The following is a 27,362-nucleotide window of genomic DNA, read 5'->3' on the forward strand; positions in this document are numbered from 1 at the left end:
AAAGGTCTACCCTACATTGTGGGCTGAAGGGCCTGTACTGTTCTGTGCCCTGTTACAGAGAAAATCATCACCCATGCCATCCAGACAGATCAGTCCATACACAAGTACATTGAGGTAGAAAAAAGAAAAACCAAATGCACAGTATATCCTCAGTGGCCACTGAATGTGTTCAGAGATGCTCTTCTGCACATCACTGTTGTAACCTGTGGTTATTTGAGTTACTGTCAGTTTGAGCCAGTCTGGCCATTCTCCTCTGACCTCTCTCATTAACAAGGTGTTTTCACCCACAGAACTGCCACTCACTGGATGTTTTTATTTTTCACACCATTCTCTGTAAACTCTAGAGAGTTCTCTGTAAACTCTAGTGTGTGAAGATCCCAGGAGATCAGCAGCTTCTGAGATACTCAAACCACCCCGTCTGGCACCAACAATCATTCTACTGTCAAAGTCACTTCGATCACATTTCTTCCCCATTCTGATGTTTGGTCTGAACAACAGCTGAATCTCTTGACCGTGTCAGCATGCTTTTATGCACTGAGTTGCTGCCACGTGATTGGCTGATTAGATATTTCCATCAACGAGCCGGTGTACAGTTGTACCTGATAAAGTGGTCACTTAGGCGGTTTTAGTCTTTCCACAGCCATGACAGTTCTTGGCATATTTTTCTATAGAATGATTGGTTTGCCATTGCCGCCTTCTGGGCAGTGTCTTTACAAGACGGGTGACCCCAGCCATTATCAATACTCTTTAGAGATTGTCTGCCTGGTGTCAGTGGTCACATAACCAGGACTTGTGATCTGTACCGGCTGCTCATACGACCATCCACCACCTGATCCCACGGCTTCACGGGACCCTGATCGGGGGCTAAGCAGGTGCTACACATTGCCCAAGGGTGGCCTGCAGGCCAGCGGAGGGAAGGAGCACCTTACACCTCCTTTGGCAGAGACGTATCCCCACCCTGCCACCCATTGGAGCATAGAACAGTAAAAGACAAGAACAGGCCCTTTGGCCCCGCAGTGTAGTGCTGAACCAACACAGAAGGTAATTAACTGGCCAACTGCATTGTAGACGCGTCATATTTTGCATGGAGGCCGGTGACCCGTGGTGTGCCTCAGGGATCTGTTCTCTCCATGATTTTTATAAATGACCTAGATGAGGAAGTGGAGGGATGGGTTAGTAAATTTGCTGATGACACAAAGGTTGGGGGTGTTGTGGATAGTGTGGAGGGCTGTCAGGGATTACAACGGGACATCGATAGGATGCAAAACTGGGCTGAGAAGTGGCAGATGGAGTTCAACCTAGATAAGTGTGAGGTGGTTCATTTTGGAGGTCAAACATGATGCTGAATATAGTATTAATGGTAAGACTTGGCAGTGTGGAGGATCAGAGGGATCTTGGGGTCTGAGTCCATAGAACAGTCAAAGCTGCTGCGCAGGTTGACTCTGTGGTTAAGAAGGCATACGGTGTATTGGCCTTCATCAATCGTGGGATTGAGTTTAGGAGCCGAGAGGTAATGTTGTAGCTATATAGGACCCTGGTCAGACCCCACTTGGAGTACTGCGCTCAGTTCTCGTCGCCTCACTACAGGAAGGACGTGGAAACCATAGAAAGGATGTTGCCTGGATTGGGGAGCATGCTTTATGAGAATAGGTTGAGTGAACTCGGCCTTTTTTCCTTGGAGTGACGGAGGATGAGAGGTGACCTGATAGAGGTGTGTAAGATGCTGAGAGGCATTGATTGTGTGGATAGTCAGAGGCTTTTCCCCAGGGCTGAAATGGCTAACACGAGAGGGCATGGTTTTAAGGTGCTGGGGAGTAGGTACAGAGGAGATGTCAGGGGTAAGTTTTTTTTTTACGCAGAGAGTAGTGAGTGCATGGAATGGGCTGCCGGCGGCCGTGGTGGAGGCGGATACGATAGGGTCTTTTAAGAGATTCCTGGATGGTTACATGGAGCTTAGAAAAATAGAGGGCTGTGGGCAAGCCCAGGTAGTTCTAAGGTAAGGACATGTTTAGCACAGCTTTGTGGGCTGAAGGGCCTGTATTGTGCTGTAGGTTTTCTATGTTTCTAATTCCATCTTGCTAATGTCTAGGTACATAATGTCCATATCCATGTGTCTGTCTCAGAGCCCCTTTAATACCCCTATTGTATCTGCCTCCACTACCACCCCTGGTAACATGTTCAAGGCACCTACCACTTCCTGTAAAAAAGAACAAAGCAACTTGCTCCCTCTCACCTTAATTGTAGCCAGGGCATCAAAGGTTATGCTGAGAAGGCGGGGCAGTGGGACTAAATGGGATAAAATGGATCAGCTCATGATAAAATGGAGCAGACTCGATGGGCCGAATGGCCTACTTCTGCTCCTTTGTCTTATGGTCTTAATTGCACAGAGTCTGGGGATCAGACACAATCTGATGCGAAGAAGAGGAAGAATTCTATATTCATGCAGTACTGTGCAAAATTCTGAGGCACATATATTTGCTGGGGCGACTAAGACTTTTGCAAAGTCCTGTGTTTGTCAACGTGGAGCGGAGAGCGAGTTTGTGAATCTGGCGGGAGCAAAGGATGTGGGGAATGGTGAGGGTGGAGGGCTGCGGGAGGGGTGAGGGACAGGGGGCAGAGAGGAAGTGTCGGGACGCAGGTGGCACAAATGCAGACGCACCCAGCATCTTTCATGTTCCTGACCCCAGAAAGCCACGAGTGTCCTCGAGGCTGAGATGAGTGGGTTTGCGGACGCTGGCGAGTTGTGGGGAATGGGAAGGCCACGATCTCAGTGAAGGGCAGGGCAGGCGCAAGGGGCCAGCGTGACTACAGTCACAAGTGGAGTCTGAAACGACAGGAGGTAACTAGGCCACTCTGCCCATCCGGACTGCTCCGCCATTCAGTCATGGCAGCGTACGAGGGGAGGGAAGGTGGGAGTGATGGTATTTTTGCACTGGGGATGGGTATTGGGCTGAAGGGCCTGTTGTTACAAGAGGCAAGTGTGACCTCTCATCTCCCCGAGCCTGCCTTTCTCAGTGTGACCCTCCGCGATGTCTGTAACAGTCACCTTTGTCCTCTCTGCAGCTCCCTTATCACCTGCGTGGAGTCGGGGCTTCTGAAAGTTTGGCAAGAAGGGTCGACCGATCATGTAAGGATGGTTTGGGGGTGGTATTGATAGCCTAAAGAAGGGACCCGTGAGAGAGGGAACGCTGCCTCACGTCACCAGGGACCGCTAGTTTCCATTCCAACTCTGGCACTGCCTGTGTGGAGTTTGCACGTTCCCCCAAAGGCCTCATGGTCTCCGCCGCCCTGGGGTATTCCGGGTTCATCCCATACTGCGGGGATCAGTGGGTTAATTGCCCTGAGTGCGTGACTGAGGGTAAAAATCTGGGAGGGATTGTGGGGACAGAGGATTACAGAGGCGATTGATGAGGGGGATAGGATAGAACTGCGACTTGATAGGACTGAATGGCCTTCCCTGTTGTAGGAATCCGGGAGCTGGGAGGGGGCCGCAGGGCAGGGGAGCAGGTGATTTTGGGAGGGGTGGAGGTCTGTTGGTGTCCCGATGAGTGAGGTGTTGGAGAGGCTGTGTCTGGGATATTGGAGACAGTGGGGTCCAGAGGGGGTAATCGTCACCAAATCAGGTAGGCAGGAGGCAGGGTCAGTTGGGGGGTGGGGGGATAGTGTTCAGGAATCTGGAGCAGATCAGTGGAGAGGTGTCCGCGAGCCGAGGACGATGAACTGGGTGGTGGAGTAATGTGTGAAGGGCTTGGTGTGTGCGCGGGGGAGCTCACGTGCATCGTTTTCACCCTGCAGACCGAGGTGCAGGTGGGTGCCAGAGTCTGCCGGATGCGGCAGAACCCGGAGAGGAGGGAGCACGTGGCCACCGGAGGCAAGGAGAACGAGCTGAGAGTCTGGGACCTGCAGAGGCCGCAAGAGACTGTGTTCACGGCGAAGAATGTAAGCCCCTGGGGTCATCACACCCTGTCCCCACTTGCCCCGGTCCCCTCTCCTGTCTGCCCCCACCCCCCGTCCCCTCTCCTGTCTGCCCCCCCAGTCCCTCTCCTGTCTGCCCCCCACCCGCCCCCAGTCCCCTCTCCCGTCTGCCCCCCCCCATCCCTCGCCCATCTGCCCCCTCCGGTCCCCTCGCCCGTCTGCCCCCTCCGGTCCCCTCTCCCGTCTGCCCCCCCCCAGTCCCTCTCCCGTCTGCCCCTCCGTCCCCTCTCCCGTCTGCCCACTTGCCCCCTCGTCCCCTCTCCCGTCTGCCCACCTGCCCCCCCCCCCACCCGGTCCCCTCTCCCGTCTGCCCCCCCCCGTCTCCTCTCTCATCTGCCCACCCCCACCCGGCCCCTATCCCTTTCATATATTTTCTATCTGCCCACCCCTCTCCGATCCTTTCTTCCCCCTTCCCCCAGGTCGGTCCGTTTGACGCTGTCTCCTGCTCTATTGAAGGTACGTAATGACTGGTTGGATCTCCGCGTTCCGGTTTGGGTGAGGGACGTACACTTCATCCCAGCTTCCGGCAAACTTGTCACCTGTACAGGACACAGCCAGGTGAGTGCTGACTCGTTCCTGACCCTGAACTCTCACCAAACGGCCGCATGGTTCACCACAGAAACTCGTATCAAATTCTGGATGACCAGACTGTGGAATCGTGCACATTGTGTGGGAACGGTGTTCCCTCTGGGAAGTGCTCAGCCCTGAACTTGGTGATTGATTGTTACACACCGTAGCCCGGTGTCGCGCAGTGACGGACCCGTCCCCACCGGTACCGTGGCCCGGTGTCGCGCAGTGACGGACCCGTCCCCACCGGTACCGTGGCCCGGTGTCGCGCAGTGACGGACCCGTCCCCACCGGTACCGTGGCCCGGTGTCGCGCAGTGACGGACCCGTCCCCACCGGTACCGTGGCCCGGTGTCGCGCAGTGACGGACCCGTCCCCACCGGTACCGTGGCCCGGTGTCGCGCAGTGACGGACCCGTCCCCACCGGTACCGTGGCCCGGTGTCGCGCAGTGACGGACCCGTCCCCACCGGTACCGTGGCCCGGTGTCGCGCAGTGACGGACCCGTCCCCACCGGTACCGTGGCCCGGTGTCGCGCAGTGACGGACCCGTCCCCACCGGTACCGTGGCCCGGTGTCGCGCAGTGACGGACCCGTCCCCACCGGTACCGTGGCCCGGTGTCGCGCAGTGACGGACCCGTCCCCACCGGTACCGTGGCCCGGTGTCGCGCAGTGACGGACCCGTCCCCACCCGTCCCCACTGGCACCCCATCCTGTTTGAACAGAATATCTGTTCCGTCAGCAGTGACGTTTTGTGCCCACAGGTTCGTGTCTACGACCCCAGTGCTCAGCGCCGACCTGTTCTGGAGATGACGTATGGCGAGGTTCCATTAACCGCTCTCTCACTGACACCTGATGCCAAGTGAGTCAATGTCGTGTTCTTTGCATCTCTCCTTCCTCTGGGAAGGTTTGGTGAGATGATGTACAACGTTCAATCCAATTATGTGTGTATCGCACCCCCCCCCCCCATTTCTTTATCCCTCCCACGCCCTCTATCGCTCTCTCTGCCTCACTGGGACGTCTGTGTCACTGACGCCATTGTGTTTCTTGCCCCTGCAGTTCGGTCATTGTGGGTAACACCCACGGGCATCTGGCTGTCCTGGACCTCCGGAAAGGTAGGTGCTGTCTTCTGCGTCCCAGGGGCCTGCCTGAATGACCCCCCTCCCCGACCCCTCTGCCGCGCCCCCCCCGACCCCCTCTGCCGCGCCCCCCCGACCCCTCTGCCGCGCCCCCCCGACCCCTCTGCCGCGCCCCCCGACCCCTCTGCTGACCCCTCGGCTGCCCCCCCCCGCCAACCTGGGCGCAGACTCTTCGGCCTGCCGTGGTGATCAGAGCCTGACACTCCATCTCTCCCCTCCCCTCCTGGATTCGGCTGTTCACTCTGGGCTGCCGGCGGGTCCGCGGTCGTCACAGGGAAGTGTTCAGGTTTCTTGCACCTGAACGACAAGCTCCCGTCGGTAGAAAGAGACCAGCCCGCCCGCTGGTGCCTGCCCCGCACTTTCCCAGAACAGAAGTGTTCTCCCTGCAGGTCTCGAGCCGAGATGCCGACAATTCCTCCCCCTCACAGATGCTGCTCGACCCACCGAGTTCCAGCAGACTGCCCCTGCCCCTCATTCCAGTTCCTGCAGTCCTTTCTGTCTCGGGAAGTATATCACCTGCAGTTCAGTGACCTTCCATCCCGGGATTCCAGAGGGGCAGAGGTGAAGCCCTTCGGGAGGGCGTGGAGAGCGGCAGAACAGGGGGATCTGGGAATACAGGTCCAGAGTTCCTCGAAAATGGTGTCACACGTAGACAGGGTCAGAAGGAAAGCTTTTGGCACATTGGCCTTCATAAATCAAAGTATGGAGTACAGGAGATGGGATGTTAACTTGAAGTTGTATAAGATGTTAGTGAGGTCTGATTTGGAGTATTGTGTGCAGTTTTGGTCACCGACCCACAGGAAAGCTGTAAATAAGGTTGAAAGAGTACAGAGAAAGTTTACAAGGACGTTGCCTGGTCTGGATGACTTCGGTTGCAGGGAAATATTTAATAGCTTAGCAATTTATTTCTTGGATTGCAGAAGATTTGATAGAGATATACAAAATTCTGAGGGGTATAGACAGGGTAAATGCAAGCAGGCTTTTTCCACTGAGGTTGGGTGGGACTGCCACAAGAAGTCATGGGTTAAGGGGGAAAGGTGGAAAGTTTAAGGGAACTTGGGTGGGAACTATCTTCAATTTAAGGTTAGGTGAGGGTGTGGAAAGAGGTACCAGTGGAAGTAGAAGATGCAGGTTGGATTTCAATATCTAAGTGGAATTTGGACAGGTATATCCATGGCAGGGGTGTGGAGGGCTATGGTCCGGGTGAGGTCAGTGGGACTAAGCAGAGTTCAGCACGGAGAGATGGGCCAAAAGGCCTATTTCTGTACAGAAATGTTCCAGGCCTCCGTACCCCTGACACCGCGCCTTCCCAATATCCAGACTGTCCAACCCTGTCAGAAATGAAGAAAGCTTCAGTCAGACCTGCTGTCACTCTCCAAAATGATCAAGGAAGCAGGCCTCCTCCATTCAGACCTCGTTCCACATCAAAACCACGTCCAGCCAATCTGATAGATCTTCTCAATGGCTGGCCTATCATTCATAGCCATACTTTACTGATCCCGGGGGAAACTGGTTTTCGTTACAGTTGCACCATAAATAATTAAATAGTAATAAAAACATAAATAGTTAAATAGTAATAAAACCATAAATAATTAAATAGTAATATGTAAATTATGCCAGGAAATAAGTCCAGACCAGCCTATTGGTTCAGGGTGTCTGACCCTACAAGGGAGGAGTTGTAAAGTTTGATGGCCACAGGCAGGAATGACTTCCTATGACGCTCTGTGTTGCATCTCGGTGGAATGAGTCTCTGGCTGAATGTACTCCTGTGCCCAACCAGTACATTATGTAGTGGCTGGGAGACATTGTCCAAGATGGCATGCAACTTGGACAGCATCTTCTTTTCAGACACCACCGTCAGAGAGTCCAGTTCCATCCCCACAACATCACTGGCCTTACGAATGAGTTTGTTGATTCTGTTGGTGTCTGTTACCCCCAACCTGCTGCCCCAGCATATTCTTTAGGAAACTGTCGACAGTATCCCAGGTGTAGAGAGACCAGAACTGTCCACAGTATCCCAGGTGTAGAGAGACCAGAACTGTCCACATTATCCCAGGTGTAGAGAGACCAGAACTGTCCACAGTATCCCAGGTGTAGAGAGACCAGAACTGTCCACAATACCCCAGGTGTAGAGAGACCAGAACTGTCCACAGTATCCCGGGTATAGAGAGACCAGAACTGTCCACAGTATCCCAGGTGTAGAGAGACCAGAACTGTCCACCGTATCCCAGGTGTAGAGAGACCAGAACTGTCCACCGTATCCCAGGTGTAGAGAGACCAGAACTGTCCACAGTATCCCAGGTGTAGAGAGACCAGAACTTTCCACAATACCTCAGGTGTAGAAAGACCAGAACTGTGCACAACATCTCAGGTGTAGAGAGACCAGAACTGTCCACAATACCTCAGGTGTAGAGAGACAAGAACTGTACACAGTGTCCCAGGTGTAGAGAGACCAGAACTGTGCACAATACCTCAGGTGTAGAGAGACCAGAACTGTCCACAGTATCCCAGGTGTAGAGAGACCAGAACTGTCCACAGTATCCCAGGTGTAGAGAGACCAGAACTGTCCACAGTATCCCAGGTGTTGAGTGATCCAAACTGTCCACAGTATCCCAGGTGTAGAGAGACCAGAACTGTCCACAGTATCCCAGGTGTAGAGAGACCAGAACTGTCCACAGTATCCCAGGTGTAGAGAGACCAGAACTGTCCACAGTATCCCAGGTGTAGAGAGACCAGAACTGTCCACAGTATCCCGGGTGTAGAGAGACCAGAACTGTCCACAGTATCCCAGGTGTAGAGAGACCAGAACTGTGCACAGTATCCCAGGTGTAGAGAGACCAGAACTGTGCACAGTATCCCAGGTGTAGAGAGACCAGAACTGTGCACAGTATCCCAGGTGTAGAGAGACCAGAACTGTCCACACTATCCCAGGTGTAGAGAGACCAGACCCGCTGTCCCCCAGTATCCCCCAGCGTCGCTAGAGAGCTTAGACCCTGTCCCCACCTATCCCCCAGGTCGTAGAGAGACCAGACGCCCTGCTCCCCACCCCCCCCCCCGTATCCCCAGCCGTGTCGAGAGACCAGAACTGTCCACAGTATCCCCTGTGTAGAGAGACCAGAGCTGTCCACAGTATCCCAGGTGCAGAGAGATCAGAACTGTCCACAGTATCCCAGGTGTAGAGAGACCGGAACTGTCCACATTATCCCAGGTGCAGAGTGACCAGAATTGTCCACAGTATCCCAGCTGTAGAGAGACCAGAACTGTCCACAGTATCCCAGCTGTAGAGAGACCAGAACTGTCCACAGTATCTCAGGTGTAGATAGACCAGAACTGTCCACAGTATCCCAGGTGTAGAGAGGCCAGAACTGTCCACAGTATCCCAGGTGTAGAGAGGCCAGAGCTGTCCACAGTATCCCAGGTGTAGAGAGACCAGAGCTGTCCACAGTATCACAGGTGTAGAGAGACCAGAGCTGTCCACAACATCCCAGGTGTAGAGAGACCAGAACTGTCCACAATACCCCAGGTGCAGAGAGACCAGAACTGTCCACAATACCCCAGGTGCAGAGAGACCAGAACTGTCCACAGTATCCCAGGTGTAGAGAGACCAGAATTGTCCACAGTATCCCAGGTGTAGAGAGACCAGAACTGTCCACTGTATCCCAGCTGCAGATAGACCAGAACTGTCCACTGTATCCCAGGTGTAGAGAGACCAGAACTGTCCACAGTATCCCGGGTGTAGAGAGACCAGAACTGTCCACAGTATCCCAGGTGTAGAGAGACCAGAACTGTGCACAGTATCCCAGGTGTAGAGAGACCAGAACTGTGCACAGTATCCCAGGTGTAGAGAGACCAGAACTGTGCACAGTATCCCAGGTGTAGAGAGACCAGAACTGTCCACACTATCCCAGGTGTAGAGAGACCAGAGCTGTCCACAGTATCCCAGGTGTAGAGAGATTAGAACTGTCCACAATATCCCAGGTGTAGAGAGACCAGAGCTGTCCACAGTATCCCAGGTGTAGAGAGACCAGAACTGTCCACAGTATCCCAGGTGTAGAGAGACCGGAACTGTCCACATTATCCCAGGTGCAGAGTGACCAGAATTGTCCACAGTATCCCAGCTGTAGAGAGACCAGAACTGTCCACAGTATCCCAGCTGTAGAGAGACCAGAACTGTCCACAGTATCTCAGGTGTAGATAGACCAGAACTGTCCACAGTATCCCAGGTGTAGAGAGGCCAGAACTGTCCACAGTATCCCAGGTGTAGAGAGGCCAGAGCTGTCCACAGTATCCCAGGTGTAGAGAGACCAGAGCTGTCCACAGTATCACAGGTGTAGAGAGACCAGAGCTGTCCACAACATCCCAGGTGTAGAGAGACCAGAACTGTCCACAATACCCCAGGTGCAGAGAGACCAGAACTGTCCACAATACCCCAGGTGCAGAGAGACCAGAACTGTCCACAGTATCCCAGGTGTAGAGAGACCAGAATTGTCCACAGTATCCCAGGTGTAGAGAGACCAGAACTGTCCACTGTATCCCAGCTGCAGATAGACCAGAACTGTCCACTGTATCCCAGGTGTAGATAGACCAGAACTGTCCACAACATCCCAGGTGTAGAGAGACCAGAACTGTCCACAACATCCCAGGTGTACAGAGACCAGAACTGTCCACAGTATCCCAGGTGTAGAGAGACCAGAACTGTCCACAGTATCCCAGGTGTAAAGAGACCAGAACTGTCCAGAGTATCCCAGGTGTAGAGAGACCAGAACTGTCCATAGTATCCCAGGTCTAGAGAGACCAGAGCTGTCCACAGTATCCCAGGTGTAGAGAGACCAGAACTGTCCACAGTATCCCAGGTGTAGAGAGACCAGAACTGTCCACAGTATCCCATGTGTAGAGAGACCAGAGCTGTCCACAGTATCCCAGGTGTAGAGAGACCAGAACTGTCCACAGTATCCCAGGTGTAGAGAGACCAGAACTGTCCACAGTATCCCAGGTGTAGAGAGACCAGCGCTGTCCACAGTATCCCAGGTGTAGAGAGACCAGAACTGTCCACAGTATCCCATGTGTAGAGAGACCAGAACTGTCCACAATATCCCAGCAGTAGAGAGACCAGAGCTGTCCACAGTATCCCAGGTGTAGAGAGACCAGAACTGTCCACAGTATCCCAGGTGTAGAGAGACCAGAACTGTCCACAGTATCCCAGGTGTAGAGAGACTAGAACTGTCCACAATATCTCAGGTGTAGAGAGACCAGAACTGTCCACAGTATCCCAGGTGTTGGGAGACCAGAACTGTGCACAATACCCCAGGTGTAGAGAGACTAGAACTGTCCACAGTATCCCAGGTGTAGAGAGACCAGAACTGTCCACAGTGTCCCAGGTGTAGACAGACCAGCGCTGTCCACAGTATCCCAGGTGTAGAGAGACTAGAACTGTCCACAATATTCCAGGTGTAGAGAGACCAGAGCTGTCCACAGTATCCCAGGTGTAGAGAGACCAGAACTGTCCACAGTATCCCAGGCGTAGAGAGACCAGAACTGTCCACAGTATCCCAGGTGTAGAGAGACCAGAACTGTGCACAATATCTCAGGTGTAGAGAGACGAGAACTGTCCACAATACCTGAGGTGTGGAGAGACCAGAACTTTCCACAATACCTGAGGTGTGGAGAGACCAGAACTGTCCACTGTATCCCAGGTGTAGAGAGACCAGAACTGTCCACAATATCCCAGGTGTAGAGAGACCAGAACTGTCCACAATACCTCAGGTGTAGAGAGACCAGAACTGTCCACAATACCTGAGGTGTAGAGAGACCAGAACTGTCCACTGTATCCCAGGTGTAGAGAGACCAGAACTGTGCGCAATACCTCAGGTGTGGAGAGACCAGAACTGTCCACAATATCCCAGGTGTAGAGAGACCACAACTGTCCACAATACCTCAGGTGTAGAGAGACCAGAATAAGAGGTTCAGGAGGCTGGTTGAGATCCAGTGGGCTGTGCGTGAGCCTGCTCTTGTCGGTGAAGGTGTTGGCGAGTGTTGGTGCTGTGATCATCCTCTCTCTGTCTCTTCAGGGCAGCTGCTGCGGTGTTTGAAAGGGCAGGCGGGCAGCGTGCGCAGCGTCCAGTGTCACCCGTCCTTGCCTTTCGTGGCGTCCTGCGGGCTCGACCGCTTCTTGCGGGTGCACAATGTGGTCGACGGGAAGCTGGTGCACAAGGTGAGAAACCACACTCTTCCCCAGAGAGACCCAGCCCCATCAACACCATCAGAAGCATACACGGTCGGGATGGGTCTGATCAGAGACACTCCTCACCATCAGAAACGTACAGTGCAGGAGACCGGTCTGATCAGAGACCCTCACTGTCATAAACGTACACTGTGGGAGACCAGCCCCATTACTTAAGTATACGCTGCAGTAGTCTAACTCCATCGGAGAGCCCCCCAAAAACAGAAATACCTTGGCGGATTTGCTCCCATCAGAAACTCTTCCACACCCAACATCAGAGACCCCGGACTAGACCAACTGGAATCCCGTTTGCCGTGCTGTGGGATACCCTTTTCCAAGCCCTCCCGAACTCCTGACGCCCCCTTATCTGCCCCGCCCCGATAACCGTCACCACTCACTCCTTCTCTAATTCCATTTTCAGGTTTATTTGAAGTCTCGGCTCAATTGCCTTCTGTTCTCAAGTCGAGACAACTGGGAGGTGAGTGACTAGTCCGGGGTAACTGGGATTTAGTGTCCAGTCTGGGGCAACTGGGCTTTTGTGACCAGTCTGGGGCAACTGGGATTTAGCGACCAGTCCAGGATGACTGGGATTTGGCGACCAGTCCGGGGCAACTGGGATTTAGCGACCAGTCCGGTGCAACTGGGATTTAGTGACCGGTCTGTGGCAACTGGAATTTAGTGACCGGTCCGGGGTGACTGGGATTTAGTGACCAGTCCGGGGTGACTGGGATTTAGTGACCAGTCCGGGGTAACTGCGATTTAGTGACCAGTCTGGGGTGACTGGGATTTAGTGACCAGTCCGTGGCAACTGGGATTTAGTGACCGGTCCGGAGTAACTGGGATTAGCTGACCTGTCCGGGATAACTGGGATTTAGCGACCAGTCCGGGGTAACTGGGATTAGCTGACCTGTCCAGGGTGTGTGGGAGATCTGTGTCCAAGCTGGTGGGGGGTGGGGTGTGGTGTAGGGCGGAGAGTTCGTGGGGATCCCTGGCTCCGTCAAGCATAGATTAACATAGAAACATAGAAAATAGGTGCAGGAGTAGGCCATTCGGCCCTTCGAGCCTGCACCGCCATTTATTATGATCATGGCTGATCATCCAACTCAGAACCCCGTCCCAGCCTTCCCTCCATACCCCCTGACCCCCGTAGCCACAAGGGCCATATCTAACTCCCTCTTAAATATAGCCAATGAACTGGCCTCAACTGTTTCCTGTGGCAGAGAATTCCACAGATTCACCACTCTCTGTGTGAAGAAGTTTTTCCTAATCTCGGTCCTAAAAGGCTTCCCCTCTATCCTCAAACTGTGGCCCCTCGTTCTGGACTTCCCCAACATCGGGAACAATCTTCCTGCATCTAGCCTGTCCAATCCCTTTAGGATTTTATACGTTTCAATCAGATCCCCCCTCAATCTTCTAAATTCCAACGAGTACAAGCCCAGTTCATCCAGTCTTTCTTCATATGAAAGTCCTGCCATCCCAGGAATCAATCTGGTGAACCTTCTTTGTACTCCTTCTATGGCAAGGATGTCTTTCCTCAGATTAGGGGACCAGAACTGCACACAATACTCCAGGTGTGGTCTCACCAAGGCCTTGTACAACTGCAATAGTACCTCCCCGCTCCTGTACTCGAATCCTCTCGCTATAAATGCCAGCATACCATTTGCCTTTTTCACCGCCTGCTGTACCTGCATGCCCACTTTCAATGACTCGTGTATAATGACACCCAGGTCTCGTTGCACCTCCCCTTTTCCTAATTGGCCACCATTCAAATAATAATCTGTTTTCCTATTTTTGCCACCAAAGTGGATAACTTCACATTTATCCACATTAAATTGCATCTGCCATGAATTTGCCCACTCACCCAACCTATCCAAGTCACCCTGCATCCTCTTAGCATCCTCCTCACAGCTAACACTGCCACCCAGCTTCGTGTCATCCGCAAACTTGGAGATGCTGCATTTAATTCCCTCATCCAAGTCATTAATATATATTGTAAACAACTGGGGTCCCAGCACTAAGCCTTGCGGTACCCCACTAGTCACCGCCTGCCATTCTGAAAAGGTCCCGTTTATTCCCACTCTTTGCTTCCTGTCTGCTAACCAATTCTCCACCCACACCAATACCTTACCCCCAATACCGTGGGCTTTAAGTTTGCACACTAATCTCCTGTGTGGGACCTTGTCAAAAGCCTTTTGAAAATCCAAATATACCACATCCACTGGTTCTCCCCTATCCACTCTACTAGTTACATCCTCAAAAAATTCTATGAGATTCGTCAGACATGATTTTCCTTTCACAAATCCATGCTGACTTTGTCCGATGATTTCACCGCTTTCCAAATGTGCTGTTATCACATCCTTGATAACTGACTCCAGCAGTTTCCCCACCACCGACGTTAGGCTAACTGGTCTATAATTCCCCGGTTTCTCTCTCTCTCCTTTTTTAAAAAGTGGAGTTACATTAGCCACCCTCCAATCCTCAGGAACTAGTCCAGAATCTAACGAGTTTTGAAAAATTATCACTAATGCATCCACTATTTCTTGGGCTACTTCCTTAAGCACTCTAGGATGCAGACCATCTGGCCCTGGGGATTTATCTGCCTTCAATCCCTTCAATTTACCTAACACCACTTCCCTACTAACATGTATTTCGCTCAGTTCCTCCATCTCACTGGACCCTCTGTCCCCTACTATTTCTGGAAGATTATTTATGTCCTCCTTAGTGAAGACAGAACCAAAGTAATTACTCAATTGGTCTGCCATGTCCTTGCTCCCCATAATCAATTCACCTGTTTCTGTCTGCAGGGGACCTACATTTGTCTTTACCAGTCTCTTCCTTTTTACATATCTATAAAAGCTTTTACAGTCTGTTTTTATGTTCCCTGCCAGTTTTCTCTCATAATCTTTTTTCCCCTTCCTAATTAAGCCCTTTGTCCTCCTCTGCTGAACTCTGAATTTCTCCCGGTCCTCAGGTGAGCCACTTTCTCTGGCTAATTTGTATGTTGCTTCTTTGGAATTGATACTATCCCTAATTTCTCTTGTCAGCCACGGGTGCACTACCTTCCTTGATTTATTCTTTTGCCAAACTGGGATGAACAATTGTTGTCGTTCATCCATGCAACCTTTAAATGCTTGCCATTGCATATCCACCGTCAACCCTTTAAGTGTCATTTGCCAGTCTATCTTAGCTAATTCACGTCTCATACCTTCAAAGTTACCCCTCTTTAAGTTTCTTTTTACCTTTGTTTCTGAATTAACTATGTCACTCTCCAGCTTAATGAAGAATTCCACCATATTATGGTCACTCTTCCCCAAGGGGCCTCTCACGACAAGATTGCTAATTAACCCTTCCTCATTGCTCAAAACCCAGTCCAGAATAGCCTGCTCTCTAGTTGGTTCCTCGACATGTTGTGACATTAAGTGAGCTGAGACAGCTTCCCGGTCTGTGCTCCCTCCCCACTGACCCTCCCTCAGTACCACCTCTGCCCGGGTGGCAGAACAGTCGGATGTGAGCCTTGCCCACGTCCCACCAGAGCCGCATGGAGGGGAAGCTTACCATCCCTCCTGCCAGGACTCCCAGAACGGCCGGAACAGTTCCTGGAACCGGCCGCCCTCCTGCAACCGGCTGTTGAAATGCCAGTCTGTGGACCCCACCCGTGTGGGCCGGGCATTCATCTCCAGCTGGCGGTCCGAGCACGCAACCGGCCACATCAATGCGGCCAAACCTGGGAGATGTGGACCCCGGAGATAGAGAGCTGGTCGATCCACGAGCCCCCATCCCTTCTGCGCCTCCGTGAGAAAGCTCAGCGATCAGGGTGAGGACGCCACCAGACATTGACCATGTCCGATGACACGACCAGGTCCCGATGCTCGGCTGCCCTGAGGGCCGGTGCGACCCCTCTCCTCGAGGGTGCAGTTGAAATAGCCGCCCATGGTACGCACTGGCTGCGACCTGTCGACTCCAGCACTGCGGACACCTCTCGGAAGAGGGCCGCCTGCTTCGGGCCAGTCTCAGGGGCGTACATGGAGCAGGAAGAGGAATAGGGCCGAGTCAGGGAGATGGGGTGGACGTGAGAGAAAATTCCCAACCGCACAGGGCCCAGCACCGGCTCCAGCTACATAAAAACCCTCCCCACCTTTATTCCCCGACTCAGGGCCAAAACCACACCCCTCGGTGACTTCAAATACAACAGCGTTTTCCTGTTCAGAGCCGCTACTGCAGCAATGCCCTCGCGGCCTCCGGCAGTCTCTCCCACGGCCTTTAGGGTGCCATTCCTAAAGACTGAAGAAGGCACGGTACACCGCACAGCGGTCTTTAATTTGAACGGGTGGTCCTGTGCGTCGGCTGCCGCTCCTGAGCCGGACTTGGACTGGGCCACCCAGCCATGGCGCAGTTCGAATTCAAAAAGTTCAAACAGTACCACTGGGGGTGAGCAGGGTGGGGACGGAGTCTACAGCCAGCAGAACACCAGCAAACAGTCAAAAAGACAGTTCAGAAACGAGACAGGACGGGAGGGGAGAAGTGGACGGGCAGCAAAGTCCGTTCGGTGTTCCTCAGCAGTCGCGAGGAGATGAAACTTTTCCCCAGCCGGTCCATTGCACCAAACTCCGATTCACCCAGACGCCCTGAGTTGGTGATCCAAACGGAAGATGTTTCGCATTGTTAGAAACTAAATAAATCCGGCCCCAATCCCAGCAGAGCCAGGCTCAAACCGTGGCAATCCACCGGCCGCACTCTCTGCTCAGCACCGAGAGACACAGACCCACAGTGACCATCTCTCGGTACCACCCCTCCCACAGTGTGACCCTCCCTCGGTACCACCCCTCCCACACTGTGACCCTCTCTCAGTACCACCCCACACAGTGTGACCCTCCCTCGGTACCACCCCTCCCACAGTGTGACCCTCCCTCGGTACCGCCCCACACAGTGTGACTCTCCCTCAGTACCACCCCCCCAGTGTGACCCTCCCTCAGTACCGCCCCACACAGTGTGACTCTCCCTCAGTACCACCCCTCCCACAGTGTGACCCTCTCTCAGTACCACCCCTCCCACAGTGTGACCCTCCCTCAGTACCACCCCCCCACAGTGTGACCCTCCCTCGGTACCACCCCTCCCACAGTGTGACCCTCCCTCAGTACCAACCCCCCACAGTGTGACCCTCTCTCAGTACCACCCCTCCCACAGTGTGACCCTCCCTCAGTACCACCCCCCCACAGTGTGACCCTCCCTCAGTACCTCCCCTCCCACAGTGTGACCCTCCCTCAGTACCACCCCTCCCACGGTGTGACCCTTCCTCGATACCACCCCACACAGTGTGACTCTCCCTCGGTACCACTCCACACAGTGTGACCCTCCCTCAGTACCACCCCTCCCACAGTGTGACCCTCCCTCGGTGCCACCCCTCCCACACTGTGACCCTCCCTCAGTACCAACCCCCCACAGTGTGACCCTCTCTCAGTACCACCCCTCCCACAGTGTGACCCTCCCTCAGTACCACCCCCCCACAGTGTGACCCTCCCTCAGTACCACCCCTCCCACGGTGTGACCCTTCCTCGATACCACCCCACACAGTGTGACTCTCCCTCGGTACCACTCCACACAGTGTGACCCTCCCTCGGTACCACCCCTCCCACAGTGTGACCCTCCCTCGGTACCACCCCTCCCACACTGTGACCCTCCCTCAGTACCACCCCACACAGTGTGACCCTCCCTCGGTACCACCCCTCCCTCGGTACCACCCCTCCCACAGTGTGACCCTCCCTCAGTACCACCCCTCCCAAACTGTGACCCTCCCTCAGTACCACCCCACACAGTGTGACCCTCCCTCAGTACCTCCCCTCCCACAGTGTGACTCCCCTCAGTACCGCCCCACACAGTGTGACTCTCCCTCAGTACCACCCTCCCACAGTGTGACCCTCTCTCAGTACCACCCCTCCCACAGTGTGACCCTCTCTCAGTACCACCCCTCCCACAGTGTGACCCTCCCTCAGTACCGCCCCACACAGTGTGACTCTCCCTCAGTACCACCCCCCCACGGTGTGACCCTCCCTCAGTACCTCCCCTCCCACAGTGTGACCCTCCCTCGGTACCACCCCCTCCCACAGTGTGACCCTCCCTCAGTACCACCCCTCCCACAGTGTGACCCTCCCTCAGTACCACCCCCCCACAGTGTGACCCACCCTCAGTACCACCCCTCCCACAGTGTGACTCTCCCTCGGTACCACCCTTCCCACAGTGTGACCCCCCCCCTCAGCACCACCCCTCCCACAGTGTGACCCTCCCTCAGCACCACCCCCCCACAGTGTGACCCTCCCTCAGTACCGCCCCACACAGTGTGACTTTCCTCAGTACCACCCCTCCCACAGTCTGATTCTCCCTCGGTACCACCCCACACAGTGTGACCCTCCCTCAGTACCACCTCCTCCCACAGTGTGACCCCCCCTCAGTACCACCCCTCCCGCAGTGTGACCCTCCCTCAGTACCACCCCTCCCACAGTGTGACCCTCCCTCAGTACCACCCCCCCCACAGTGTGACCCACCCTCAGTACCACCCCTCCCACAGTGTGACCCTCCCTCAGCACCACCCCTCCCACAGTGTGACCCCCCCCCCTCAGCACCACCCCTCCCACAGTGTGACCCCCCCTCAGCACCACCCCTCCCACAGTGTGACCCCCCTCAGCACCACCCCTCCCACAGTGTGACTCTCCCTCAGTACCACCCCTCCCACAGTGTGACCCTCCCTCAGTACCACCCCCCCACAGTGTGACCCTCCCTCAGTACCACCCCTCCCACAGTGTGACTCCCCTCAGTACCACCCCTCCCACAGTGTTACCCTCCCTCAGTACCACCCCTCCCACAGTGTGACCCCCCCCCTCAGCACCACCCCTCCCACAGTGTGACCCCCCCCCTCAGCACCACCCCTCCCACAGTGTGACCCTCCCTCAGTACCGCTCCACACAGTGTGACTTTCCTCAGTACCACCCCTCCCACAGTCTGACTCTCCCTCGGTACCACCCCACACAGTGTGACCCTCCCTCAGTACCACCTCCTCCCACAGTGTGACCCCCCCTCAGTACCACCCCTCCCGCAGTGTGACCCTCCCTCAGTACCACCCCTCCCGCAGTGTGACCCTCCCTCAGTACCACCCCTCCCACAGTGTGACCCTCCCTCAGTACCACCCTCCCCACAGTGTGGCCCTCCCTCAGGACCACCCCCCCCAAGGGCCAGGGTTCCCTCCACACCACACTGAGAGTTCTTTCCCAAGGTTTGCTGTCACTTCTCAGTGGTGAGGGGAAGCTGAACGCTTGCACACAGGAGGCAGATTCTGCTCTCATTGGGGTCGAATTGGGACAAGAGTCCGGTCTGCGTGCCAATCAGGTCTCAGGATGTTATTTTCTGTGAGGATGAGTGGAAGGGCTGTTGGAAAGATTTACAACCAAACCTTGTCACTGTAGTTCAGGGAACTGTTCAAGAGGAGTAAAAGAAGAGAAATTTCATTGTTGTTTGGTATTATATTGGCGGGGTGGAGATGCATCTCTGCCAAAGGAGGTGTGAGGTGCTCCTTCCCTCCGCTGGCCTGCAGGTCACCCTGGGGCAAGGTGTAGCACCTGCTTAGCCCCAGATCAGGGTCACATGAAGCCGTGGGATCAGGTGGTGGATGGTCGTATGAGCAGCCGGTGCAGATCACAAGTCCTGGTTATGAGACCACTGACGCCAGGCAGACAATCTCTGGAGAGTATTGATGATGGCTGGGGTTACGCATCTTGTAAGGACACTGCCCAGAAGATGACAATGGCAAACCACTCCTGTAGAAATATTTAACCAGCACAGTCATGGTCATGAGAGCAGGATCGCCCACATCATAATGATACAGCACTTAACGATGATGTCATACAACACGGCACATAACGAACGATAGTCTGGGGAATGGACATAATTATCTGTCGCAAAGAGCGAGTGTCCCAAAGGCTGTGTTGTCTGCCTGGTACCTGGGTTTGGGTAATCTCACCTGACCTGCAGAGCACCTTACCATGGGAAGGGATTGATCCAGTTGTCTGAGCCATGTGGCTACCAACGATGTAGAAAGAGGGTCCAGTGGAGTATTTGTGTAGCTTGGGATTAAATTAAAACGCAGAACCAGGAAGATAGTTGTCAGTGGGTCTGCACACACACAAAATGCTGGAGGAACTCAGGTCAGGCAGCGTCTGTGGAGGGGAATAAAGAGTTGATGGTTTGAACTGAGTTCCTTCATCAGAACTTCTGAAAGATGGTTGAGAGCCAGAGCGGTGGAGGACGCGTGGACACAGCAGCCAGAACGAACTCCTTTCTGCTTGGTGTGCGTGTTTGATTCAGCCCGAGGTGACATAGACAGTCCGCACTCCGCTGCGGAGAAGCACAGACTGTGCTGTGATGATGGACAAGCTCAGGGTGGGGGGAATCACTTTCCGGATGCCTCACCTCACCCCTCTTACGAGACCCGGAGCTTCTGAGGCCCTGCACACGCAGCCTTGGCCATCGTAATGCTCACTGTGAAACTCTTCTTCCTCTTCACAGAGTCACAGAAAAGTACAGCGCAGAAACAGGCCCTTCGGCCCATCTAGTCTGTGCTGAAACATTTAATCTGCCAACTCCCGTCGACCTGCACCAGGACCATAGCCCTCCATAACCCTACCATCCATGTACCTATTCAAACTTCTCTTCAGCTTTGGAATAGGTCTCGAGTGCACTTGTACTGGCAGCTGGTTCCACATTCTCACCACCCTCTGAGTGAAGAAGTTTCCCCTCATGTTCCCCTTAAACATTTCACCTTTCACCCCTAACCCATGACCTCAGTGGAAAAAAGCCTGCTTGAGTTTACCCGATCTATACCCCTCATAATTTTGTATACCTCTGTCAAATCTCCCCTCAATCTTCTCCGTTCCAAGGAATACAGTCCTACCCTATTCAATCTTTCCCTACAAACTCAGGTCTGCCAGTCCTTTTCTCTGTACTCCTTCAACCTTGTTTACATCTCGATCGTTTGCGTTTAGCAGGAGGACGTGGAGCCAGGGGTGGATGCAGACGTGAAGGAGGAGGAGGTTGACGAGATCTGGGACTCCATGGTAACCGTGGGCAGCCAGGCCCATCCGAAGCGGAAGGCAGAGCAGCCGCGGCAGGTGAAGCGGAAGAAGGCAGGCCGCGATTCCCAGGTGTAACCCGGAGGAGTGGGAACGCTGTATAAAATGGGTTCTTGTGTCGTATCTCAGTGCGTGTTCTTTCGTCTGTTGTCTTGCACTCCCCCCACCGCCGCAACACACCGTGCTGGGTTGGCATTGGCCTCCAACTGTCGGGGTGTGTGGGGGGCTGCATTCCTCCCCTCCCTCCCGCCCCAGCCCACATCCTCCGCTCTCTGTCAGAATGCTCGAGGGCTGCGGATCACTGCCAGGCACACTCACGTAATTCAGAGTGCACCCGGGAAGCCGCCTGCTCACACACGTGTAAATGTGCACGTGCACACACAAGCTACATTATGTACACATTCATAAGTGCACTACACATACTTAGCATGTAAATACACACGCCACATGTATGTGTGTACCCAGCATACTGGCATTCCTACACACAAGCTACATGTATGTACATTCCCACACAACATACACACGTGTACATGTTCGTATGTGCCCACACGGGCAGGAGCTTGGCTGTCCTGCAGCCAGTGACTTGACTTGACTCGCCTCGGGATGCTGAGATGCTCCCATGGGAGGGGCTGTTTGGCTGCTGCGTATGTAGCACGGACAGAGTGTGAAGGGGAAGACGCAGGGAGAATGAGAGACAGAGTGTGAAAGGGAAATGGAGAAATGCTCCCTGCTTGGCCCGTTATCTTGGAAAGCCTACTCTCAAGGACAAAGGGCCTCTCGGGCCGAAAAATTCTGGCCCACTGTTCCTCACACTGGGTCCATTAGTTTCACAAGCAATGTACATAAAATGCTGGAGGAGTTTGGCAGGAGAGGAATAAAGAGCCAATGTTTCAGGCCGAACCCCTTCATCAGGGGAGCTCTTTGTCTCTCTCCATAGGCGCTGTCTGACCCGCTGAGTTCCTCCAGCATTTTGTGTGTGTTACCTGCTTACGTTGACTCTCGCAGTACTTCCAGCTGGCTCGGGAAAGGGGACAACAAAATCGTGGTCCTTGGTCATTCTCTCTTCTCCCCACTCCTGTCGGAGAGAGGCTGACACACAGCAAATGCTGGAGGAACTCAGCAGGCCAGGCAGTGTCCATGAGGACTCGGCGTTTTGGGCCAAGACCCTTCATCAGCACTGGAAAGGCAGGAGGAAGAAATCAGAATTCAGCCGTGGAGAGGAGTGAACAGTCAGCCATTCACTCTGAGGCCTGTCTTCAGCACTGGAAAGGCAGGAGGGGAGAGGGGGTGGAGCACAGGCTCGTGGTTGATGAGTGAAGGGAGAGGAAGGTAGGAGGGTGGATGAATGATATGAGAGGCTGGAGGGAGAAGCAAAGAGCTGAAGATGATAGAATGTGGTCAGAGAGGAGGAGGGGGGACAACCAGAGGGTGGTAGGCAGTGTAAGAGGGGTAAGAGAAGGGTTAGGGGCCACGGGGATAAGGAAGAGTAAAAGTGGGGGAGGGGGGAGTGGGTGCCAGTGGCTGCTGCTCATGCCATCAGGTTGGAGGTGACCCACGTAGAATATGAGGTTTCTCTGTGCCTGGCCTCAATGTGGCAGCACGTGGGTAGATGTGTCAGTGTGACAATGGGAAGATGAATTCAGATATCTGCCTACCTGCAAATCTTGCCTGTTGCGGGCGGCAGAATGAAGGTGATTGACGAAGCAGCCCTCCAAACCCCATCGGTCGGGTCTCTTTGCACTGGAGGTAATCGGTGACCCTGACTGGTACCCGTGTGAACTGGAAGGACTGAGTGAGGCTGGAGAGGAGGTGGAGGGGCAGATGTAACTCGTAGCACGGTGGCAGGTGGAGGGCGTTTGGGGCGAGGGCAGAGGAGTTGTGGAGGGAGAGTGAAAGGAGAGGGGAGGAAGTACCTGGTGGTGGGATCACGCTGGCGATGGTGAATGGTGCGAGGAATTTGTTGGATGTGGGAGTTTATGGGGTAGTGGGGAACCCTATCCTTGCCACACTGGGGTGAGTTACTGTGTGTTCAAAGTAAATTTATTATCAAAGTACTTTATGTCACCATATACCACCCTGAGATTCCTTTTCCCGTGGGCATACTTCGTAAATCCCTATCAGAATCACTGAAAGACCACACCAACTAGCTGTCTAACCAGCGTCAGCTTTAATATCACCAACATATGTCGTGAAATTTGTTCTTTTCTGGCAGCAGTACACTTCAATACACAAACTAAATTGCAGTAAATAAATATATATATATATATATAAAAATAAAATTAAATAAGTAATGCAATAAGAGAGAAAAAAGCAGTGAGGTAGTGTTCATGGGTTCAATGTCCATTCAGAAATCTGATGGCAGAGAGGAAGAAGCTGTTCCTGAATCGTTGAGTGTGTGTCTTCAGGCTCCTGTACCTCCTCCCTGATGGTAGCAATGAGAAGAGGGCCTGTCCTGGGTGATGTGAGTCCTTAATGATGGAGGCTGCCTTTTTGAGGCATCGCTCCTTGAAGATGTCCTGGATGCTGGGGAGGCTGGTGCCCATGATGGAGCTGACTGAGTTTACAACCAGAATGCAAAAGACAACAAACTGCAAATACAAAAAAAATGTAATAACTATTGAGATCATGAGATGAAAGGTCGATTGGTTGTGGGAACAGTTCAAAACTGGTGTTGCAGTTGCAGGGAAAGTGCAGTGCTGGGGTGACAGATAAGAACAGGGCCCACAGCACGCTAGTTTGAGAGACCCCTCAGCACGCAAAGATCTGTTCCAGAGTCCGATAACTGGGGAAGCAGCCACCCTTGAGCCTGGCGGCAATGTGCTCTCAGCCTTTTGCCCAACAAGTGGGGGCAGAAGAGAGAAGGAGAGGGGTGGGAGGGGGACCTTGATTATCTTGACGGATTTCCTGGGGCAGCGGTAAGTGTAGACAGAGTCCTCGGGGGAGGAGGCTGCTTTCCGTGATGGACTGGTATCCACCACCTTTTGTAGGGTTTTCCATTCAAGGGCATTGATGTTTCCAAACCAGGCTGACGCAGCCAGTCAATATACTCCCCACCACACACCTATGGTAGTTAGTCAAAGTTTTAGATATCACGACAAAATCTCCGCGACCTCCTAAGGAATTACAGGCACTGCCGTACTTCCTTTGCAATTGCAGTTACATCGTGGGCCCGGGTCAGGTCCTGCGGAACACCCAGGAATTCAAAGTCACTGACCCCCTCCACCTCTGATCCTCCAATGAGTACCGGCTCATGGACCTCTGGTTTCCCTCTCCTGAAGTCCACAATCGGCTCCTTGGTCTTGCTGACATTGAGTGAGAGGGTGTCTTGGCACCACTCAGGCAGATGTTCTATCTTCCCCTACACGCTGGTCCGTTTCCACCTTTGAAAGCAGTGAGAGGCACTGTGTCTGGTCTTTGCACTGCCTGGGATTAACCCAGATCACTTGATTGAGACACAAACTGCAGATGTTGGAATCTGGAGCAACACACGTTAGAACATTCTTCGGCCCACCATGTTGTGCCTATTTTAACCTACTCCAAGATCAACCTCGGAGTAAATTTAGTGTCAAAGCACATACACTGCCTTGAGATCCATCTTCTTGCGGGCATTCACAGAACAATAGAATCAATGAAGCACCTTACACAAACGCTGACAATTTTATTTATGGAGCACTTTGATCTCGAGCAGGATTATAAAATGAAAACGATTCTGTGGTGCACTCTGGTTGCAGGGCTTGAAAGACAAGTAGGAGAACCTTAACATCAATTCTACAAGATACAGGAAGCCAACGCGGAGTATCTAGGACAGGACTGGTACGCTCCCTCACCCTGGTTTTAGTTAAAAGTCTAGTAGCGGTGTTCTGAATGAGTTGAAGTTTGTCAATAGCTTGCTTTGAGAGGCCAGTAAAAAGTGCACTGCAGTAATCTAGTCTTTGATGTAAAGGCGTGAATTCGTTTTCCAGTGTCATTATGTCACAGGTTCCCTAAGCCTGTTATCTTTCCCTTTAATTCTGACAGGAACACACAATCGCTGTACTCTCCAAATGTCACTTTTAAAGGTCTCCCACTTACCAAGTACACCTTTGCTAGAAAACACCATGCCCCAATCCACACTTGCCAGATCCTTTCTGATACCATTAAAATTGGCCTTTCTCCAATTTAGAATCTCAACCCAGGCCCATCTTTTTGCATATTTACTTAGAAGCTAATGGCATTGTGGTCACTGGATGCAAAAATGCTCCCCTATACAAACTTCCATCGCCTGTCCTGCCTCGTTCCCTAATAGCCAATGAAGTATTGCACTCTTTCTCTTGTTGAGACATCTTTGTACTGATTAATGAAACTTCTGAACACATTTGACAAACTCTATCCCATCTAGTCCTTTTACAGTATGGGAGTCCCTGTCAATATATGGAAGGTTAAGATTACCTTATGTTTCTTTCAACCATCGGCAATCTCTAGAAATTTAATTCCTCCGACTATTTGGTGATCTGTAAAATAGCCCAATTAACAAGGTCATATCTTTCTTATTCCTCAGTTCCACCCATAACAGCTCACTGACCTGTCCTGACTGAGCACTACCGTGACCTTGTCCCTGACAAGCAACTTCTTCAATCCCTCCCACTCTGTCGTGTCTGAAACAACAGAACCCCACAACACTGAGCGGCCAGTCCTGCCCCTCCTGCAGCCAAGCTCACTATTGGCTGCAGTATCATAATTCCATGCCCTGAGCTCCTTCGATACTTCTTGCATTGAAACATCTGCAGTTCTGGGTGATATGTCTCACCCCGCTGAACCTTTTGATTCCTGACTTTGAAAGTAGGCTTACCAACACCTGTCTCCACAACCTCTCCACTATCTGGTCTGGCACCCTGGTTCCTATCCTATGTGAACCGAATTTAATCCCACACCCCCGCCCATTCAGCATTAGCAAACCTTCCCGCTAGGATATTCGTCCCCCTCCAGTCCAAGTGCAAATCGTCCCTTCTCTACAGATGTGGGCACGTGGCCAAGTGGTTAAGGCGTTCGTCTAGTGATCTGAAGGTCGCTAGTTCGAGCCTCAGCTGTGGCAGCGTGTTTGTGTCCTTGAGCAAGGCACTTAACCATACATTGCTCTAGTGTCTGTGTGAGGAGTGGCGCCCCACACAAACTTCCAATCTGAGCCTTGTAACTGAAGCAGGCCTCTCATGGTCTGAGTCGACATTCCCCCCTCTATACAGATCCCACCTACTCTGGGAGAGAGCCCAATGATCCAAAAATCTTATGTCCTCCCTCCTACACCAACTCCTTGGCCATGTGTTAAACAACAATCTTCCTAGTTCTGGCCTCACTAACACATGGCACGGTTAACAATCCTGAGATTACAGTCTTGGAGGTCCTGCCATTTAACTTAGTGCCTAACTCCCTGTGTCGAACCTCGTCACTCATCCTACCCACGTCATTGGTACCTTCGGGGACCATGACCTCTGGCTGCTCAACCTCCCACTTAAAAAAGCTGACGACTCGATCCGACTTGCCCCTGACCCTGGCACGCAGGAGGCAACATACCATCAGGGAATCTCGTTCTCACCCACAGAGCCTCCTGTCCGTTCCCCGAACTAACGAATCCCCCGTCACCACAGCTCGCCTCTCCTCCCTTCCCTTCTGACCTGGACGCGGTCTGAAAGAAGCTGCAGCCTATGGTCTCCCTTCTCTCCTTCCAGTCTCCCCTCTCTCCCCACACCCTCACTCTTCCCTTCATCACATCTTGCCCTTCTCCCCTCCGCCTCCCTTCTCTCTCTCCCCCGCTCTCTTACCCTCTCATAGAACATAGAACAGTACAGCACAGTACAGGCCACAGGGTGCCGACCCTGAAACCCTGCCCCACCTTAAATTCCTCCATATACCTGTCTAGTAGTCTCTTAAACTTCACTAGTGTATCTGCCTCCACCTCTGACTCAGGCAGTGCATTCCACGCACCAACCACATCTCTCCCTCCCTCCTCTCTCTGCCCCCACCGCCGTTCCCTTGTTACGTCCCCCGCCCTTGCCCCGTCACAAGCGGCGACCAGGAGAGGGCGCTTTCTACGCGCAGCCTCCGCTGCGGGCCGGACCGGGAATGGGCTGCGGGGCGTCCAAGAAAAACTTGCCCGTCGAGGCTCCAGGTCAGTGCTCCCACGAACTGGTGCCGCTCCCTCCCTCCTCGCCGTGTCGCTGGGCCGTTTCCTCCCCGTCCCGTCCCGAAGCCGCTCCCGCCCCTCCCGGTCCGGGTGCCGTGACCCCGAAACCCCAGGGCAGAACGACCCCCAAACTGAGTGGTGACCCTCACCCTATGGTACCGGGACCCCGCCGGTAGCACACTCCCCAAACTG

At 53.4% G+C, this 27,362-nt stretch overlaps 1 protein-coding gene across 4 annotated transcripts; it reads left to right on the forward strand.

Moving 5' to 3' along the window:
• The first annotated feature begins 3,040 nt into the window (after window positions 1-3,040).
• Window positions 3,041-21,129, forward strand: LOC140193629 (WD repeat-containing protein 74-like). Of its 4 annotated transcripts, none has more exons than XM_072250786.1 (8): window positions 3,041-3,127; window positions 3,796-3,939; window positions 4,432-4,533; window positions 5,303-5,400; window positions 5,598-5,653; window positions 11,746-11,888; window positions 12,319-12,375; window positions 20,927-21,129. In XM_072250786.1, exons 2-8 carry the CDS (start codon window positions 3,829-3,831, stop codon window positions 21,089-21,091), a joined length of 732 nt encoding a protein of 243 aa, XP_072106887.1. In that variant the 5' UTR covers window positions 3,041-3,127; window positions 3,796-3,828; the 3' UTR covers window positions 21,092-21,129. The 4 variants fall into 4 exon arrangements, with proteins under 4 accessions (XP_072106887.1, XP_072106888.1, XP_072106889.1 ...); XM_072250787.1 differs by having other exon boundaries at window positions 20,930-21,129; XM_072250788.1 differs by lacking the exon at window positions 12,319-12,375.
• Window positions 21,130-27,362: the final 6,233 nt, after the last annotated feature.

The sequence above is a fragment of the Mobula birostris genome, unplaced genomic scaffold (assembly GCF_030028105.1).
Source record: "Mobula birostris isolate sMobBir1 unplaced genomic scaffold, sMobBir1.hap1 scaffold_644, whole genome shotgun sequence".
Classification (NCBI taxonomy): Eukaryota; Metazoa; Chordata; class Chondrichthyes; order Myliobatiformes; family Myliobatidae; genus Mobula; species Mobula birostris.